The 20,946-nt window shown below is 43.6% G+C and overlaps 1 protein-coding gene across 2 annotated transcripts in view; it reads right to left on the reverse strand.

Moving 5' to 3' along the window:
- Positions 1-2,756, reverse strand: part of Snoo (Sno oncogene) — a 233,447-nt gene extending 230,691 nt beyond the window's left edge. For both annotated transcript variants that reach the window (XM_076184828.1, XM_076184827.1), the window contains exon 1: positions 1,007-2,756. In XM_076184828.1, coding sequence (XP_076040943.1) covers positions 1,007-2,602 — 1,596 coding nt within the window. In that variant the 5' untranslated portion in view covers positions 2,603-2,756. The remainder of the gene's footprint in view (positions 1-1,006) is intronic.
- Positions 2,757-20,946: the final 18,190 nt, after the last annotated feature.

Below are 20,946 nucleotides of genomic sequence, written 5' to 3' on the forward strand. Positions count from 1 at the left end.
ACGCCGTCACATTGATCGCTTCTGTAGGCGGAGAGTCGTGTACTGCTCGGTTCAAAGTTAATCGACAATCTCGTTTTCGTCCTCCCACTCAGAGGGAACGATAGATTCTGCAAACTGCAAATGTGTCAGATATTCAGTATTATATTGTTACAAATATATACTTCAATACCCAATGCTGTCGTTTCTTGGAAGTAAAAATGACAAAAGAATTTTGTCGACCTTTGGTATATGGTTGTACCTAACGCACATTCTTGACTTGGGAGACGACGTTATGACGTCACTCATGAGACGGCTCCGAGCCGTCATACCCGCAACAATATGATGACGTCAAGTCGCACAAGACCGTAACGTTCAAGAAAACTTTAAAATATAATTTATGTGTCGAGCAATGCCTTTACACTGAAAACAAACACGCACAGTACATTAACCCTGAACACATATACACTTCAAATACTGGTCACATTATCTTGTTCACCTGAAGGAAAATAATCCTGGGAACGAGTACTATTAAGAGTACTTCTTTATATAAGAAATAATAATAATTATCTATAATAATAATTTCAATAAATCTATCCTCCCGTGCAATACGTGAAATGTCATCAACAGCAACACATAAACCGTTTCCTTGCATCGTGTTGCCATGCACCCGGGACTGTTGTCATGCAAGAGACTCATGTTTGTGTAATGATGCTGTCATGCATGAAGATCTGTTGCCAATCGACCCGCTATGTTCCTGTCCCGTTACCCAAGAAAAAAAGTTTTCTAGTGTAACAGCGTTCTCCATGCAATGTGTGTGTGTGTGTGTGTGTGTGTGTGTGTGTGTGTGTGTGTGTGTGTGTGCGCAAGTGTGTTTTCCATTTGGACAAAAGGTCAGGAGGGAAAAGAGGCATTCAGCTCACCAACGACCGGCTAGCGAGGCCGGCTGCTCACCCGGCACTAGCTACCAGAGACAGACGACCGGATCAAGACAGGTAGGGCTAGGTGGACTATCAGTACGAGGACCTACCTGCTTCCGCTTGTGCTTGGCAACGGCGAGCTCAAACTTGGCTTTGAACTCCTCAAGGATGGCTTCGGCCTTGTCGAACGGGACGTGCTGGTCCTTGGCGAGCATCAGGTAGGTTCTCCAGTTGTCGGCGTCGAACCCCCAGTGGCAGGTTCGATTCTCGCGCGCGCGGTGAACATGCCTGACGAACCAGCTGGGGGCGAAGAGTCCGTGACACTCGCAGCACTCAATGGCCCCCGCGAGGGCACTCGTGTACAAGTCCGGCCGTAGAACACCCTTGCATTTCCCAAAACACGTGTGATACACACGCACGCCCGTCGCACCCTGCGGCGGCGGCGGCGCCGACGGAGACCCGGGCGCGGCTGCGGTGCCGCAGACGGGCGCAGGAGGAGGTGGAGGAGGAGCCTTGGACGGGTGGCTATGCAACAGCTCGTGCGTTAGCCGCTGGGCATCTGTCTTCGTGATGAGGCCGCAGCTCTTGGCGCAGCTGGGCAGCACCCCCGTGTTCCTCAGCACATCCAGCTGCGCGGGCGTGCAGCGCGAGCAGTACAGCTGACGCTCCTCGCAGACGGCATTAATCTGGGCCAACGTGAAGTCCCGCAGGACAGTGTTCAATATCTGCGGTAGGCAGAGGCGAGGCTCGCCGCCCACCATAAAACACGCGATCACCTCTCCATCCAGGACCGTCTCCCCGCGCCCGTGCTCCGACCCGGGCGAGCCCGGGTCCGCCGCCGCCAAGATCGGCGAGGGCTGCGGCGGGAACGGGGGCGGCGCCAAGAAGGAGTTCGGCTCGACGATTCCCGCCGCCGCCGCAGCCGCAGCCGCCGCCGCTGCGCCCGTGGACGAAGACGCGGGCGCCCCCGAACATGTGGAGGTGGAGGAGGAGGAAGAAGTGGAGGAGGACGAGGATGTGGAGGAAGGAGCGGAGATGGACGAAGAGGAAGGGGGCGAGGGCGGGGGAGGAGTGCACGCCCGCCCCCCTTCGCCCTGTTCCTCCTTGGACGACGCGCAACCACTCTTGACTTCTGGGTATCCTGGCAACTCCTTGGTGCACTCCGCCGCCGCCGCCGCCGCTGTAGGGGGCAACGTCTCGTCCTTGCAACCGCTTCCTCCTCCACCAACACCACCACCACCTCCTCCACCCTCACAAACCCCATTACTTCCACTTCCATCACCTTCACCATCACCACACTTGTGCTGCTTGGTCTCCTGCTGTCGCAGATGGAGGTTGTCCTTGTCTTCTACTGCTGCTGCTGCAGCGGGGCCAGGACCCCTGCCTTCAGCGACCTCAGGGTCTGCCCCGGCTGCACCACCAGCGCAAACCACTGGCCTGAAGTCGGGCTTCACGTACTCCTGGTGGTCATGAGTTTTGCTGATGCTATCCTCGTAGATTAGCAATTTCTTGTAGTTGTATTCTTTGTATGGCAGCTGTTTGAGAGGCAGGTTTAGGGGCGTGTCCACGACTTCAACTTGGGCAAGCTTTGCCACTGCCGTGTCCTGGCCAAGAAAACCTGTGTCCGGCCCGGGACCGTGGAGGCTGTTCAGCGCAGTACTCTGATACTGCTTCAACATACGTTTCAGATGTGGGCTGGCCATCATTACACCGGCAAATGCCAAATATATTTCACACTAACACTTAAAATCGGTTGTCACCATTTTCTCGTACACACTTTGCACATAGTGCCCTAGGCGACGCAGCTCCGACTAGCTAGCCATCTCCGCCAGTCGCCTCGCCACTTACTGAGCTCCTCTCCTTCCCGCCACCAATAACGCTGCTAGGTGCAGCGTTGCCACATCTCGCAAGCTACGTTGCCAAACCATTCATTTAACTTTTATTTATAACATTCTAAAAGAGTATAATTTTTGTTTTCCAAAGCAACACCGTAAGTGTAAAGTACATCTAAGAGCCCGATTTTGGGAACTAATAGTAAATTCAGCCCATAAATCCTTACTTTACGAGTTAATATGGGCTGAAGTACGCATATATTCGACTCTCCCACATCAACTGAACTCTTTCACATATGTTATTCTGAGGATGTGAATCGCCTGTATTGAAAAAATAAAATAATGTTTAAGGAATGCATGCCAGGAGCACAGAAATGTATCGAGACGGGGAGTAGACGGGGTTCTTCGATTCACCACCCCACAGATATCCGTGCAGTCCCAGCCAGTCAGACATCCCGACCGGCTATACGAAACCAAACAAAGTGAATTATAAAAACCTTACTTGTCATTCACTGAAGGCTACGCTCCGACTAACTCTTTTAATACCCCAGAAACATTATTTTATATTATCACCATTTATCTGTCATCTTGTTTTTCAACAACAAGAGTGAAAAGTATTAATAAATCTTAAATATTTAGTTTAACACATTTCGTACGAAGCTGTGAGTCACGTGACACAGTTGCCGTCAAAATAATGCGGCATGGCCACCGTCGCCACCTGCAATTTCTCTTTTACAAGGAATTTTATGTCAATTCGCATCGTTAATTGACGTACTTGGCCGGTGCTCTGTGACAATGCGCCCCCCACCCTCCACCAAGGAACGTACAACCTCGGTGAGATTATGTAAGGGAACGCGAGTCGCCCAAAGGTTGCCTATGTGGCGCGTTAAAACAGCTCATACACCGCTACCCTCTCCCTCCCCACCTCCTCTTCCCCCTCCCCTCCTCATCTTCCTTCTTGCACTTCTATCCCCCTCTCTCATTTACTCCTCTTCTTCTACCATCTTACCCCTCTCTCTCATCCCATCTCTACCTTCCTAAATCTCTGTCACAGGTTCATCAACCATTCCTCCTCTACTTCATTATCCCTGTCTCCTACCTCTCCTCTCTTCACACCACTGCTTCCGGTGTCAGCAATTTCCTCCACTCCCATGTGCTGACACTCCCCCCACCCAACACACTCCTCGCGACCCTCACTCCCTCACTCCCCGGTCAGACTTCCTTGTCTGACAGCTTTTGCCGTTTCGTAGAATTCTCAGGCCCCCTGCAGTGGCAGCCGACGTCGCCTCCACCTCCTCCTCCGCCACCCCCTCCACCCTCTTCAGTGGGTGGAGGAGGAACGGAGGAGAATGTTTCCTTCCTTGAACACACCATTTCTCCTCGGTTCTTGCATGTTCTTTGCTTTCACGTTTTCCATCTCCTTCGGTAATATTTCTTTCCATTAATATTACCATCTCCCATTTCTCTTACGTCCTGACTCGTCCCCTCTCCACCTCTTCCTCCTCTCCGCCTCCTACGGTCTTCTTCCCCAGTCTCCTTTTCATATATCTCTCCCAGCTTCCTCCACTCTCACTCCTGAAACAATTTTTATTGGGGACAGAAAAAATATATGTACCAAATGCGGGCTGGTCGACAAAGCCGACAATGTAGGAAAGAAATTCTTTAAAATAAATCCAATGTTTATGAAACATACCAATCATTATTCCATCAATACAAATACTGATTAGTAATTATGTTAATATTAATGGTAGTAATTGCACTAGCAAAATTAATATCGAGTGAAGAATTAGAAAAATAAACAATGACCATGATGCATCCAAACATTCAAACTGCATCTATATTGGACTCTTTTTAATCTGCCTGTTTGCTGGAGATTTTTGTTGGCTAGAGTTAAGCCATTTAAGCCCTTATCTCACTGGGCTTCGACGGGCTTCATCAGCGCCGACAGTTGAGAGTTCGTTTGAGTAAAAACGACTTCGGTAACAATATCTTGTTTTTAAAATTTCCTATCAAATGATCTTTCTATCATGTATAGCAAAGCTGAAAGATGAACTAAGACATTAAACCCATATGAATGCGAGACACTGTCGAAATATTTTTGGAGAAGTCTAGATTTCTGTAACCGAAGCCAAATACTAATTATTCGAATGGAGGATGTGGAAGGAAAAATAGCCCAATGCTAACCCTTATCGACACTACAAGATCAAATAGACTCGAATAATCCCTTTCGTTATGATTCAGACAAGACACGAAACGTCTAAGGACCGCCAAAGGGTGTGATGGCCGTTGATAATAATCAAATCAAATACTCGAGCAAGAAGGGCATAACTAGAGACGCGCTGGGGGAGGTGCACAAGCAGGAGCATTTCGCAATCTCCTTTGTCTCTGCTCTGCCTTGTGTTCTTCTGCTGTTGCTGCTCTGTCTGTCCTCATTCCTTAGCAGTTATTTTTGTCCCCACATGATCTGACTCACCATATACTACATGCACAGTACATACATCTCCACTTTCTCTTAATCATACAAAGGTCACATCGGGGTCAAAATACTGATCTGGCGGATTTCTGGCTGACATACATACATGCATACATATGTACGTACATTATAGAACAAATCGCTAGTAACAGCGATATAATTCAATCAATCAAGCCCGGACGTCGCGAGATTTGAATCCGGGTCCTTCTTAGCACGAGCCCCAAGCTTACCATTTCGCCCCTCATTACGTATTTATATGCATATATATGTGCATGCACATTTACGTACGCATACATACATACATACGTACATGCATACTTAAGTACGTACGTTCGTGCATACATACTGTATGTACATGCATACTCACGCACGTCCATGCATACATACTTATTTACATGCTAAACAAGTTTCCTTTTTGTGTGTGTGTGGGGGGGGGTGATTCAAAGGAAGCTACCATACATCCATCTCATGAAGGAGGGGTCATCCTTCTCACCTATGGACTCGCAAGCGACAAAAAGACAAAGAAAGAAAAAGATAATCAAAAAAGAGGAAGAAAGAGAAAATGAAAGAAAGAAAAGGGAGAGTGAAAAACAGAAAAGGTTAAAGAAGAGAGAAAAGAGAGGCATGAAGAGAATGGAGGAAAAAGAAAAGGAAAGAAAGGAAATGGAGAAAAAATGAAAGAGAAGAGAGAAAAGAGATGTATGAAGGGTGAGAGGAGATATGAAGAGATACTTGAAGAGGGAAGAGATATAAAGAAATAAATATAAAGAGAGAAAAGGAGATATGAAGAGAGATGTGAAGAGGGAAAAAGATATAAATAAATAAATATGAAGAGAGAAAAGGATACGAGGAGAGATACTAAGAGAAAACAAATTATGAAGAGAGATAAGAAGAGGAAGAGAAATATGAAGAGAGAAAGATATGAAGACAGAAATAAAGATACGAAGAAAAAATATATGAAGAGAAAACGAAATATGAAGAGAAAAAGAGATATAAAGAGAAAGATTTACACCCAATTTTCTCTCCGCCCGCGGGATCGCCAGGTACCTGAGCATGCCAAGAGAACACACTTATTTTCTCCTACTTTCTCTTCTACACTCCAGTCCAGTGTCAGCTTTGGATGCAGCCCCGCATGCTTTCCAACGCCCCCCTCCCCACGTCCCCAGCACAATAAAATAACCAGAAGAGGCCTGGTGACCACATCCCAGGTAACTGCCCAGCATGCAACACTTCACCCCGTACTATACAACACATTATGGAAGACTGCGTTGTACACAGTCACGCAAGCCAACAACACAATATACACTATTAAGGGATTTGCGTGTGGGGGGGGGGCTGTTTCCAGCCGTAGCGTTCCTCAGGGAAACGGCACTGCTCGGCCAGATGGTCTATAGAACGAGAACTTAACCAAAATAAAATATTTAAAGTGTGTCACAGGAGCAAAGTTTACACGTACTGCCACGCTTTTGTGTGTGCATTCATTTGTGTGGTCTGTGCATATATACAGTACAATGTATATATAAACACATCAATATGTGCATACCTAGGAGTAATCATTTCAAATGACATGACACCAGACAAACATGTAAACAAAATAGTTGGAGAAACCTACAACTTAATAAGATCGATGAAAGTGGCCTTTGACTACATGGACGAGGAAATGGTGAAGAGAATACTAGTTACACTGATAAGACCAACGTTAGAGTATGCAACATCACTATAGACACCCAGTACAATAAAAAAACAAAGAAACTTGAAAGAATTCAAAGAGCATTAACGAAGATGGCACCAACACTTAGTAAGTTGACATACGAACGAAGATTGGACAAACTAAAGTTATAAACTCGAGCAAAGAAGAGAAAGAGGCGATTTGATAACCATCTATAGAATTATGAAAGGGATGGGGAAATCCTTGACAGGGATGATCTACTTAAATGGGACAGAAGAAATACAAGGGAACACGAGAAGAAACTTAAGAAGGATAGTTACAGAAGAGATCAGAAAAAGAACAGCTTTCCACACAGTGATAGATACATGGAATTAATTGAAAAAGAAAACAGTGAGTGCTAAAACTATACATGACTTTAAGAAAGAACTGGATGCGGAAACTTCTCCCGCAAAATACAACTAGGTAAAATACATATGTATAGAGGTGTGTGTGTGTGCGTGCGTGAATGCGATAGTTTATGGAGCTAACAGTAATACATAAGATACAATGACAATATCTGGTTTTTAAAATTTCTTATCAAATTATCTTTCTATCATATATAGCAAAGCTGAAACATGAATTTGGATTTGTGCTCACTTTAGGACTAGCCTACTGTGTGTGTGTGTATTCACTTGGTCTTTGGATCACGTGTTGGACTCGTGATCGACAGCTATTTCCCTCCTGGAAGAGAGCTCAGAGCTCGTAGGTCCGATCTATGGGTAATGCTATGACCTTGCACACACACACACACACACACACACACCCAACTCCCCGCCCACGAGAGTTGGAGTAACACCCCTCAGCGCTGCGATACTGATATTATTTCAGCCCCGGGCGAGGATCGAACCCGGACCTCCGTAGTGGCAGGCCAGAGCTCTAACCACAGCGCCATGAGAGGTGTGTGTGTGTGTGTGTGTGTGTATGTGTGTGCGTGTGTGTGCGTGTGTGTGTGTTTCCATCTACAGCAGACTGCCCGAGTCCAACAGTCCAAAAGTTGCAAAGCAAAGTTAGAAGGCAGAAAGCTGGAATGGCTGAAGTTTAGCTGAAGTTGAATTTGAACCGAGGCCATTTTTTTCTACAAAAGGTTGATCTACAGTCGTAAAAAAGTTGCGAGTTGGAGTCTGTAGGTTGTAAACGCGCGCGCGCGCGCGCACACACACCTCTTTTTTTTTTTTTTTTTAGTGTTTTATCTAAATTGAGACAACATTTTGCAGTAGGTTGTTCTTAGCCTAATAGCTCGGATCCCTAGGGCTGTTAGGGAGCTCATTTAACCTTTTAACTACGAAAGCCTACTTACGTCTTATTCTGGTTGCCGTGGTAATGTTAGTACTCGTACGAACGAGACTGAGAAGTTCATGTGTCTCCGAGTTAATATTTTTTTAAACAAGTAAATGAGTAAACAAAATTGTAAATAAATATACAAAATCAACTCGGTTCGCGACTGCGTAAAACAAGAAACAATTGCACTTTTTTTTTTTGCAAATATCCTAAGTCGACATGACGTCACGATCACTCACCCGTTTCGTGATCTCGGACTGGGATAGAGCGACATGACGTCACTCACAGGCACCACCTCCCTTGCACGTGAACAGATTACACACTGTGCAACAAAATTTTAGGAAAGTTTTGTTTATCTTATTTTTTTTATCGTTATTATATGTAGTTTTATTCGCTGATTACAAAAATCAGCGCATTTTTGTTCTAGCATCAATAGTTCTCATAAATGAAGAAAACATGTTTCTATAATCTCATCAATTTAACCAATATATAAAAAAAATCATGTCTTAGTACTACTAAAAAATTAATTGGATGGGTTCTCTGACTTTTGGGTGGTTTTGCAAAACGCCTCGCGCCCCTGTGTTGACGTGGTGATTTTGTAACGCTTCTCAAGCCAGAGCCAGTAAGTCTTTTTCGTTTTAACACACACCCTTTCATTACTTTTCCAAAATGTCTGAGGAAGTTTCTTCTAGGATGAAACGTTATCGACACTTCTGGAAATGGGTGACGTGCTCAAAAAAGATGCAAAAGAAAGACACCAAAAACAACTCTGAGCTTCTTGGACAGCTTCGAGCAGAACACGCTAGAACCTTTCCGGGTCTTTATGGAAAAACCAAAAGCTTTTCTGTGATAGAGTCTTTAAAGGAGTTCCATTTAAAAGTTCTTCAGTTTAATGTCACCATACGTAAAAATGAAGACTTTTCGTATTCAGATTAAATGTTTGACGATTTACAATTGTTTAACGGCGACGTCGAAAAGAGTAAATTCGATGGTTTTTCCAAGCACTATTTCGCGGGCTATAAGAGTTTCATAAAACATGGAGGCAGGGGTGATCACAGAAATTACCAAATGCACTACATCGACTCAATTTTTAAGAGTTACAAGCGTCAAGAGAAGAAGAACAAGTACGCTATAAAGTCAAAGAAGAGGCTGAAAAAAGAGGCTCCAAGAAAAGATTGAAGAAAAGCGGAAAGCCGCCGAGGAAGAGGAACGGAAAAAGCAAGAAAAGCTGGATAGAAAGCAAAAACTGATGGAACTTAAAAAGGAAAGGGATGAGAGACGTGTTAAACGGTTGGAGAAAAAAAAGACTTGAGCAACAATTGAAAGAGGAGAAACACCGTAAAAAATTAGAGAAGAAACGTACTCGAAGAACAAAGAAAAGACGAGAGACTACGTCTAAGAATGGAAAAACGCGAGCTGGCGAAAGAAGAACTAAAAAAAAAGAATGATTTGAGAAATCTGAAAAGAAATATGGGTTCTTTGTTATTCCCTGAACTACAAGAAGAGCAAAAGAAAATGCTAGAAGAAGACAGAGCAGAAAGAAAACAAGATATGGAAGAGAGACGTGAAAAATCTTTTATTTGTAAAACCTTCATTAATACAAGAAAATTCAGGGACAGAGGGTATCTCAGGGGGCGTAGCCCCAATGGCGCGAAGAGCGCCGCAGGCCAAGCACCCCTGGCGAAGCCAGGGCCGGCGAAGCCGGGTGCTTGTTTGACAAAAAAAAAAATGATATGGTTATATAGGTACTACATTTATTAGAACAAATACAACAAAATCACCAAAAATGAGAATGACAGGTGTATTTTACACACTTTCTACGTCTAAACACAATAACACTAAAAGTGAACGCTTGAACGTGCTTTTCTTTTGTGCACTGTCGGGGCATCTCGAATCAAGCTCCACACGTAGTCGCCCATCATAGATTCATTCCATCTTCCCTGATATCGATTCTCCATAGTTAGAATGTCCTGATGAAACCGTTCACCATGCTCTTCACTCACGTCTCCCAAATTCTCTCTGAAGAAGTCCAGGTGCGAATGCAAGTAGTGTAGCTTAACTGACATTCTGCAGCCAAGTTTTCTATAACATTCAATTAAATTTTCTACCAGCTCCTTGTAGTTTTCACATTTTTTGTTGCCCAAAAACCCTTTTACTATCAGCCGAAAAGCTTGCCATGCATTTTTTTCAACACTTGACATTTTGTTTTCCAACTCTTATTTGTGGCCCAATAAAAATGCCACCTTTGACTTTGGCCTCAGATAAGTTTGGGAACATTAAACGGATATGTTTAAAGGCTTCACTTTGTGGGCTTAATGCTTTCATGAATTGTTTCATAAGCCCAAGCTTTATGTGCAGTGAAGGAAGCAATATTTTCTCTCTTTGAACAAGAGCATTGTTAAGTACATTGTGTGTACCAGGAGTTAATTCACTTCTGACAGGCCAATCTCTCCTGTGATAGTGTTCTGCATCTGCTCTGCTGTCCCACAGACAGAGGAAACAAGAATACTTTGTATAACCACCCTGTAGTCCAAGGAGGAATGCTAGCATTTTGAAGTCTCCACATACATCCCAATCGTGTTGTGTGTAATTGATCATGTCTATCAAAATCTTGACATTTTCATAGTCTTCCTTCATGTGAACAGAGTGTCCTACCGGAACTGATGGACGTTTGTTGCCATTGTGAAGCAACACAGCCTTAAGACTTGTGGTGGAGCTGTCAATAAATAAACGCCATTCAGAAGAGTTGTACTCAATGCCTATGTCACCAAAAAGACTGGCAACATCAGAGCAGTAACCAAGCAAATTGCCTTCCAAAACTTTGTAGAAACTGGAAAAAGTTAGATGCCTTTTCCTGTACACAGAAATCTTGCAACTAGGGTCTAATAAATTCCACTCCTTTAAACGAGATGTCAAGATCTCCGCTTTTTCCTTGGTAAGGCTTAAATCCCTGATTAAGTCATCTAGTTCGGGTTGTGTAGGAAAATGTTGGGAGCTGCTTGTTCCTGCTATATTGAAGGTATCATTATCGCTATCTTCAGATTCATCAGTTTCTGCAATCACGGATAAGGAAGGAGGAGTTGGAATAGGTCAATCTTCACAATGTGGCACGGGAGCAATAGAAGATGGAATGTTCGGATATACAACAGCAGTTCTTCTATCCTTACCCTTCTTGTACTTAGATATGTCGACAATGCAAAAGTAACAGTCATCATGGTGGTTAGTTGGTTCTCTCCAAATGCGAGGAATTGCGAATGGCATACACTTGCGACTGCCACGTAACCACCCTTCCAAGGTTGACCGACAACATCCACAGCATACATGAGGTGCCCATGGTTTGTCCTGATCACACATAGGCATGCCAAAATAAGCCTCATAAGCAATGAAACACTTTGATCCCTGTACAATCGTGTGTTTGGTCTGCTTGGAGCTGATGTAATATCCGCAGACAAAACAGAAAGTCTGGAGACAAACGGCAAGATCTGCTTTTGGTAGCCATAGCTATACAATCTGAAAAGACAATAACACGTGCTATAGCAAAGGGAATTAAGCATTCACTTGCTAACTAGATTACATAGTGAAATACCTAAGCATTTACAAATATAGTAACATAACAATAGAGAATCGAACATATGATCCACAAAAAGTAACGTAAGCACGTCTCAACGCAACGCACCTCACTCTATGACAGTTCAAGCAACACTGACGCTGCAGTGACGCTTCATAATCAGCATGTCAAAGTTACTATATAAACATATCAAACTCACAAACTGTATGCGCAAAGTGGCAAATGTTCTTTTTAGAACAGAAATTCCGAAAAATTACCCTATAAATATGAAAATGTGTGATATGTCATTTATAAAAAAAAATATTGACATTATGGCAAAACCAAGGTCATATTCGTAATCAGCATGTCAAATTTAGTATATAAACATTCCAAACTTTACATAAACAAAAATTTGTTGCACAGTGAAAAATTATTTATATACTTCGTGTTTACCCAAACACGTGGAGAAAGAAAACTACACTAATGGAAGTCAACAGAAACAAGTCCATTTTAATTAGTCTCGAACCAGTTGATAAAAACATCGAGGAAATCAAAACGAACACATTAAAAAACCAGTTCAATCACTTTTGTCTAGATACTAGACGATGAAAAAAAAAGTATTTACCTTAGAGGAGCCTGGCTGATCCATTGGACCCTGCTACTCTGAAAAACAAATTGATAAAAATAAGTAAAATAAAATAAAAATTAATAAACACAATCGTATCGTTATCGTGATCATATAACGTACTATCTATGACACTGCACTATATATTTATATCTATATATATTTATATACACACACACACACACATTATATATATATATATATATATATATATATATATATATATATATATATATATATATAATTTTTGGGAAAAGTTTTTCGCGTAAGCAATTTCTGTTGAATGTTGAAGCACAAGTGGCATCAATGCTTTTAAGAGAACCTTTCTCTCTTCTTTTTTCTTCAAAGTTCAATTTTTGTAGGAAAATGCAAAAGGCTTCAGAATTTTCCTACAGATATAGATATATATAGAGAGTTAGAGAAATGTTCTCTTAAAAACATTGATGCCACTTGTGCTTTAGCATTCATCATAAATATTATATACCCGGTATACATACATATTATATATATATATATATATATATATATATATATATATAAATGGAATATTATGATAATAGTAAAAATAAAATAAAAGGATGGTCACAATAAAATATTGAGGAGCCAAGAAAAGAGGGAGGGAGGGGTGGTAAATGGGAGTGGAGTATGTGGGGATGAAATGGGTGGGAGTGGATTTATGCCTTTTGACTTTAGCTACCTCCTTTGTAAGGTGGAAAAAGCGCTTGGTATGTGTGTGTATATGCACAGTACTATACACTACACACACAAAACAGTCAATATTCAAAGCATCGAATCACGGCCATTATATATACAAAAAAAAAATTAAATGACAAACCATCAAGAGAGAAAAAAAGAAAAAATATAGCTCAAACAATAAAACAAATATATGAACAAGAGTAGACAAATCTTTGTCCCGCTTGATCCCAGAGATAGTACTCTTCTACAATTTGACCGTACTTACAAATTTTATATTTATGTATTGTCAAAATGGCATGTATTGTAAACTTAACACATAGTAGCTACCGATCACGAGACATGCACGTAATTCAAGACAATGGTGGGTCACTATACACACACAAAGAATAACATATGCACAGAACATTGAAACTACAAAAAGAGAAATGTGTCTGGTGTTCATTTGCAACTGTCGAACGTTGCTTGTATGATGCCATTTGCGAACAAAAAAATCACTCCCCCCCACCCCCCGCCCCCCGTGTCTGAACAACCGGACAGGAGGTCTTCAGGATTCGAACAGTCACTAAACGGTTCATGAGCGGAAGATTCGTACACATACTTCGACAGGACATTTGGATTTTTTTTTCTTGGGGGGGGGGGACTGGAGGGACAGATGTCCTAGCCTAGAAAAAACTAGATTGGTAACATGCTAATTCAATGTTAAATGCACAACTGCGACCCTGTAACAATTTTCCCCTGACTGGAAACTAGAATATTATTCGTTGAACACAACAGAATGTTGTTCATTATAGTCGTCATTCATCATGCTTTTGGTGACCACTGGGACGGTGAATCTTCACAGCGAATCACAAAGAAGACCGTGAATCAGTGCCTTCGAAGGGCTGAATCACCGTCGTATGAATGTAAAAAAAAAAAAAAAGAGCAACCGCTTTCCTACCCCGAGCAGGCGTCGCAGACAGACAGACACCCCAACTCTCCCGCCATCGTCCAGACGCCTTTCTCCTGCCCCCCATCATTTCCCCTACCCCCAATCCCTCCCATGCCTATATTCCCACTTCCTCCCCTACTTACCCCCCACCTCCTCCTGCCCCCAACCCTCCCCCCCCACCCTCTCCTCATCCTCCTGCTCCACGCCATCACTCTGCCTAAACCACGGCTTCCCTCTGTCGATTCTATTCTCCACCTATTTCCCCCAGTTTTATGTCTTCTTGTTGGTTCTTATATGTTTTGTTCTCTTTATTATAAATAAAAAAAAATGCTTATTCAGGACAGACTTGTGGGTTTCTTGCCTGGATCATCTGGCTCCGAAGCGGGAGTATATTAAAACGAAAGTATCACCAATTCAGCCGTGATTTTCGGTCATTCCCGCCAACGGTTTGGCCATATTTCGAAAAAAAAAAAAAATCTAGCCAACATCTGGCGACACCTACTCTCAAATCACTAAATTTCAAAAACTCCAATAAATGACAACAACATCTCGAGACAGCGTCGTCCTCTTTCCCCCCCCCCCCGAGACTCCCCCCATAACCCTCCCCCCCACCCCACCCCAGCCTTGTCTGATCGTTGTCTGGCCTGCTTGCCCGGCTGGTGAGCCTATCGTCCCCTTTGTCTGGGTCGTCTGGCGGCTTTCCTTCGGCCAGAATCCTTACCTGTGTACACGTTTGTTCGTTTCCCTCCCTCCCTCCCTCTCGGTGTCTGGCATTCTCCCCCCCCCCATGCCCCTAAACCACGTGCTCGGCTGGACGCGTGATTGACAGGTCCCAGATGAGAGCTTAGAGGCTCAGTGAGATCAGTTCGGTCTATGGGTAATGCTGTGACCACACACACACGCATGCATGTACACATACGTACACATAGACACAGGGGTACACACACGCATGCATGTACACATACGTACACATAGACACAGGGGTACACACACGCATACACTTCATTGAAAAAATAATTCTTGATTGGTGCTGAATGCAATGGAGATGCCATTTTTTTTTTTTTACAATAGCGGAAGCATTCACAATATCGTTATTTTGAATAAATACAGTACATATTTATCACGTGAAGACCCTTAAAGCATCTCCATTCAACATAAAATGCATTCAGGATAAAAATCTCAGACTAACCCTTCGTTAAAAACGTTTACTTCACTTTGAAACATTTCATCTCAACCGAAGGAACATGTTATTATATGTATGGGTCACTTAAAAGGTCATTTTCACAGAGTTCCCACGGAAAGATTGGCAAATGGTGGTGGTAAAGCAACGTCTGTCTATGGTGTTCACGGGAATGATCATGACAGGAGGGATGGTGATGACTAGAATATACAACACATACATGCACGCACACACACATATACAACACATACATGCACACACATATACACGCACGCGCACACAATATTACACACGTGCACACACAAAACCACGCGCGCGCGCACACACACACATCACACATATCTAATGATATCTTCTTTTGGATTTCCCTCCGAATATTGAAGATTTCTGAGATTCTCAATAATTACTTCCTTTGCAATAATCAAGGAACCTTGGGGACAATATAACAACCACGAGGAGGAGTAAGACAGGCAGTTTCAGGCATTTGAGTATAGTAACAGAACGGATGGATAGTAGAAGTCAAAACTGATCACCATTCTTCTTTGAGTGAAGACTAGTTTCCAATCCTAAAAGAATCTGCGTGACTGAGGTCCGTTGTGGTGTCACCAGATTCCCTGTAATTTGGGGATTCTCAAGAGATATAATCATCGGTATGCAGCACTCAGTTCAACCTTTGTTTTTAATTCAATTTGGGCGGGTTCGGTTCGACTCCATCACCATTACTTCCTCAGAGGTGGAGCGGATGTTGGGGCTTCAGACCCCAACTGATCATGCGTGGGATTATTATTTGATTTGTATCTTACAATATAAAGGCCACGGTCGGTCTGTACCTCCAATGTCCATACTTTATTTCAAATCTATCTATCCTGTTCGTCTCGTGCGTGTGCGTGCGTGCGTGCGTGTGTGTGTGTGTGTGTTCACGCGCGCGTGAGTACGTGCGTGTCTGGCCGCATGCGTCAACACATTTCAACGACACACAGTAGATGACGACAAGCGCGCCGGGTGCCTCGGACCGATGAGCCCACCGAGAACAAAGGGAGGCGAGAAAGCCTTACACGTGCACACACCTGGGCTCGACGATGTCGACGGGCTAACGGCCTTGCCCGACATACGAAGGTCGCCGGCGCCTCGCTGTGGCACCACACTCTCTCCACGGGCCCGGCAAGGCCCGACGCTCGTCTCGTTATCGGGGGTGTGGTGTGGTGGGGGGGGGGTCTCACCTCCCCCGCCTCACCTTCTCAGGTCCAGCGCTGTCAACATACGGCACAGTGACCCGGTGGAACCATCGAACGCTGTCACAACCCCCCCCCCTCCTCCAACACCTTACACGCCACGCCACACCACACACGCACACAAAGAACCTCGGATAGTTTCAAGTCTGAAGTGTGACGTGAACCGGAGCACCTGATATTTTACTTCCGGAAGTGTCTACCGCGAGGGGAGGGTTAACCTATACGTGTATTCCATACTTATGGATTGCCATTTTCAGCCTGCATGGGGTTACTTGCTTCACTGGATAGAATCGCTAGGGCGCGCGTCTTCGTTATCTGGCCTTGTCTGTGATCGTCTGTAAGCCTAAAGGCATCTTTGATCACGGGCCCAGACAGGCCATGGCCGGCGTCGTCGGCCCGACAAGAATGTTGTGGGAGTGATTCCGTTGGTTGTCTGCGAGGAAGAGGTCGGTTGCCAAAAGCTCGAGGACTCGAAGGAGACATTCGCCCGGGAGAGACCAAAATACCTCAAGAGTTTCTTCCCTTTGTTCTGTTTAGAGGCTCACTCTAGTTTCGTGGCAACATTCCCCTTCACCACACCCTCCCCTTCACACACTCTCACTTCCTCCCCTTCCCTCACTCTCTCTCACCTCCCCCTCACTCTCTTTCACCTCCCCCTCACTCTCTTTCACCTCCCCCTCACTCTCTTTCACCTCCCCCTCACTCTCTTTCACCTCCCCTCACTCTCTTTCACCTCCCCCTCACTCTCTTTCACCTCCCCCTCACTCTCTTTCACCTCCCCCTCACTCTCTTTCACCTCCCCCTCACTCTCTTTCACCTCCCCCTCACTCTCTTTCACCTCCCCCTCACTCTCTTTCACCTCCCCCTCACTCTCTTTCACCTCCCCCTCACTCTCTTTCACCTCCCCCTCACTCTCTTTCACCTCCCCCTCACTCTCTTTCACCTCCCCCTCACTCTCTTTCACCTCCCCCTCACTCTCTTTCACCTCCCCCTCACTCTCTTTCACCTCCCCCTCACTCTCTTTCACCTCCCCCTCACTCTCTTTCACCTCCCCCTCACTCTCTTTCACCTCCCCCTCACTCTCTTTCACCTCCCCCTCACTCTCTTTCACCTCCCCCTCACTCTCTTTCACCTCCCCCTCACTCTTTTCACCTCCCCCTCACTCTCTTTCACCTCCCCCTCACTCTCTTTCACCTCCCCCTCACTCTCTTTCACCTCCCCCTCACTCTCTTTCACCTCCCCCTCACTCTCTTTCACCTCCCCCTCACTCTCTCTCACCTCCCCCTCACTCTCTTTTCCTTCCCCTATCTCTCTTCCTCCCCTTCCCTCCCTTTCCCTCTCTCCCTTCCTCCCCTTCCCTCTCTCTCCCTTCCTCCCCTTCCCTCTCTCTCCCTTCCTCCCCTTCCCTCTCTCTCCCTTCCTCCCCTTCCCTCTCTCTCCCTTCCTCCCCTTCCCTCCCTCTTTTTATAAATCAAATTACTCAAACAAGTCAACACAGATGGTTCAGTTTTAGCTATCTCATACACATATACCAATGGACGATTTCCTCCTTATAAAGGGGGGGGGAGGTGGCTAGCCATGGCATGCACCCAACCCAACCTTCACCCGTCCCACATCCACCCAATAACCATCCATCTTCCCTTCCACCTCACCTTTGTGAATGGTCACCCCTGTTCTCCGCCCACTGCTCTGGTCAAAAACAATGTAGTAAGGCACAGCACCTCCACAGCATTGTCCGATTAGGACAACTGTAATAACAGCAAGTTGACTGAAAATAACAGCGTCACAGTAAATTACTATTTTAAGTTTGGTGAGTTTTGACTAGATAGCTATGTTCACCGTCAAACTTATCTAAACTCACCATGCGGTCATGGTAACATCATCCTACCCATAAACCTTTCTGAAATGACGTCTCCCAAGATATTTACTTGTTCTGGCCGTTGTCAGACGTACATGTTGAGCTAGAATGTATTACATGCAAAACTTATCACATCAGAATATATATCATGTATATTTCGATGCGAATTTTTATATGTGGAGCACATATTATATGCTCCACATCTACAAATTTCCATTACGATTCAACATAAGAACATAAGAATGAAGGAGACTGCAAGAGACCATATGGCCTACACTAGGCAGCTCCGTATCCATCACCACCTGTCATCCCCATCCATAAAGATGTCTAATCGTTTCTTAAAACAACTGATAGTTTCAGCGCTTACTACATGACTAAGTCTATTCCATTCATCGACCACCCTATTAGTAAACCAATTTTTGCCCATTTCCTTCTTAAATTTAAATTTGTCCAGTTTAAAACCACTACTGCGAGTCCTGCCCTGTTGTTTTAATATGATGACCTTGTTTCCATCACCCTTGTTAAAGCCTTTGATCCACTTGAACACTTCTATTTGATCACCCCGCACACTGCGTCTTTCCAGAGAGCGTAAGTTAAGGTGCCTAAGCCTCTCTTCGTAAGGCAAATTTCTGAGTTCATGTATCATTTTGGTCATTCTTCTCTTTACTGATTCTAGTTAATCTATGTCCATTCTGTAGGACGGAGACCAAAATTGTACCGCATAGTCAAGGATGGGTCTAACTATCGCTAGATAGAGTTTGATAATTATCTCTGCACTTCTATTCGTTACCGTCCTAGCAATGAAACCTAATGCTATGTTGGCTTTATTCCTGGCGCTAATGCAGTGTTTCTTGGTTTTAAGGTCCGGACTCACTAGAACTCACAAGTCTCCCTCGCACTCAGTTCTCTAAAAGCGTGTTATCTAAGCTGTATCTATTTTCGGGATTGTGTAGCCCTACGTTTAACACGCTACATTTAGATATATTGAAGTTCATTTGCCATTTCACCGACCATGTGAACAATTTGTTAAGATCATCCTGCAGAATCTCTGCGTCGTCTCCTGACCTAATTTGGCGTCCTATTTTAGTGTCGTCCGCAAACTTACTAACATCACTATTTATCCCATCGTCTAAGTCGTTTATGTACATAATGAACAAGAGACCCAAAACCGAGCCCTGGGGACCCCACGTTGCCCCACCTAGATTTTACTCCATTTATGGTGACCCGCTGTTTTCTGTTACTAATCCAAGCTCTAATCCATTCTAACACTTTTCCTCCTATGCCATGCGCTTTGATTTTATTTAGTAGTCTGGTGTGGCACCTTGTCGAACGCTTTGATAAAGTCAAGGTAAATAACATCGTAATTATCATTGTTATCTGACGCCTTATATACTTTAATGTAAACGGATAGAAGATTAGTCACACATGACTTACCCTTGGAAAACCATGCTGTGAATCGCGAATTAAGTTGTCTTTCGATGTGTTCTCAGTCTTTACTATTATTGATTCAAGCATTTTTCCTATAACCGATGTTATACACTTTGCGAATGATAATATTATGCATTTCTCAATTTATTGAATATATACATCAAAATTTTTGTTCAATAAATCTACAGTCAAAATTGAATCACGACGAAATGCCTACACCCGTGAAATAATATTGACTCCTTGAGCATTTTGACCGTTACGTCACGTACCCGCCTGAGGCTCGTTCGCTAGCTATTGTTTACATATGCATAACATTTAAGCAAGGTTCATTCACCCGTCCCGTGGGTCTAGATTATTTTCCTGCACAGTAGCAGTCATATTATTTTGTTTCAACTGTGCTTTCGTATAAAAAAATATTACTTTTAATACTATTTGCTGAAGCCGCCAGAAAAATGTAACAATTGGTATTTTTAATTGTTAATTAGTAACACAAGGTTAACGTCCAATAAAGCATTGCCTACACGTAACTATTATTATTATCGCAATATTATTCCTCATAGCATATAATCATGCGCTCAGAGTTGGAAAGAGTACAAAAAAAATCCTTATACAATGCAAATGATAATCCAGGCGCGTACACCATAACAAATACGATCACGGAAAAATATAGTGACATAAGGATACAATTTTTTGAGTGCACACCTACACGATATAGCATTGGTATATTTTGTAAACAATAACACACCAATATAATAGATATGTTTCTTGGCGGAAATCAATAACAGAAAATGTTAAAAGCTATGCACAAACGAACGCAGTCGCGTCGTCTCCTTCAGACGCAATCTTTGTTTTAATAGATTCGGAGGTCGAAGACGACAAAGACCCTGATGATCTCTAGAATTACAGGTACTGCATTCCTAAATGCATGTTAGGTTAGGTAGGTTGGCTAGGTTAGAATTGACGAATTTATCATACTTACATTTGTTCGACCTCCACATCTACCAAAACAAATTTGACGTCTCAAGCAGTTGAAGCGACTACGTTTGTGTATACCTTTTTGGTAAAATTTTACTTTCGACCATTGTTGGAATATAGCAATACAAAATTAAATAGTAATTTTGTAAATTAAAATGTATGAACGTAATATGCAATTTTGTGTGCGGAAATGAAAATAAAAAAAGTTGCTAAAACAGATTTCTTAAGTAACGAAGTCGTGTACTACGAATGGTACGCCATGTTTGTTATGGTAGATTCCGACGTCGGAG

Source organism: Oratosquilla oratoria, chromosome 5 (assembly GCF_046742065.1).
Source record: "Oratosquilla oratoria isolate Oo_2021 chromosome 5, ASM4674206v1, whole genome shotgun sequence".
NCBI classification, from domain to species: Eukaryota; Metazoa; Arthropoda; class Malacostraca; order Stomatopoda; family Squillidae; genus Oratosquilla; species Oratosquilla oratoria.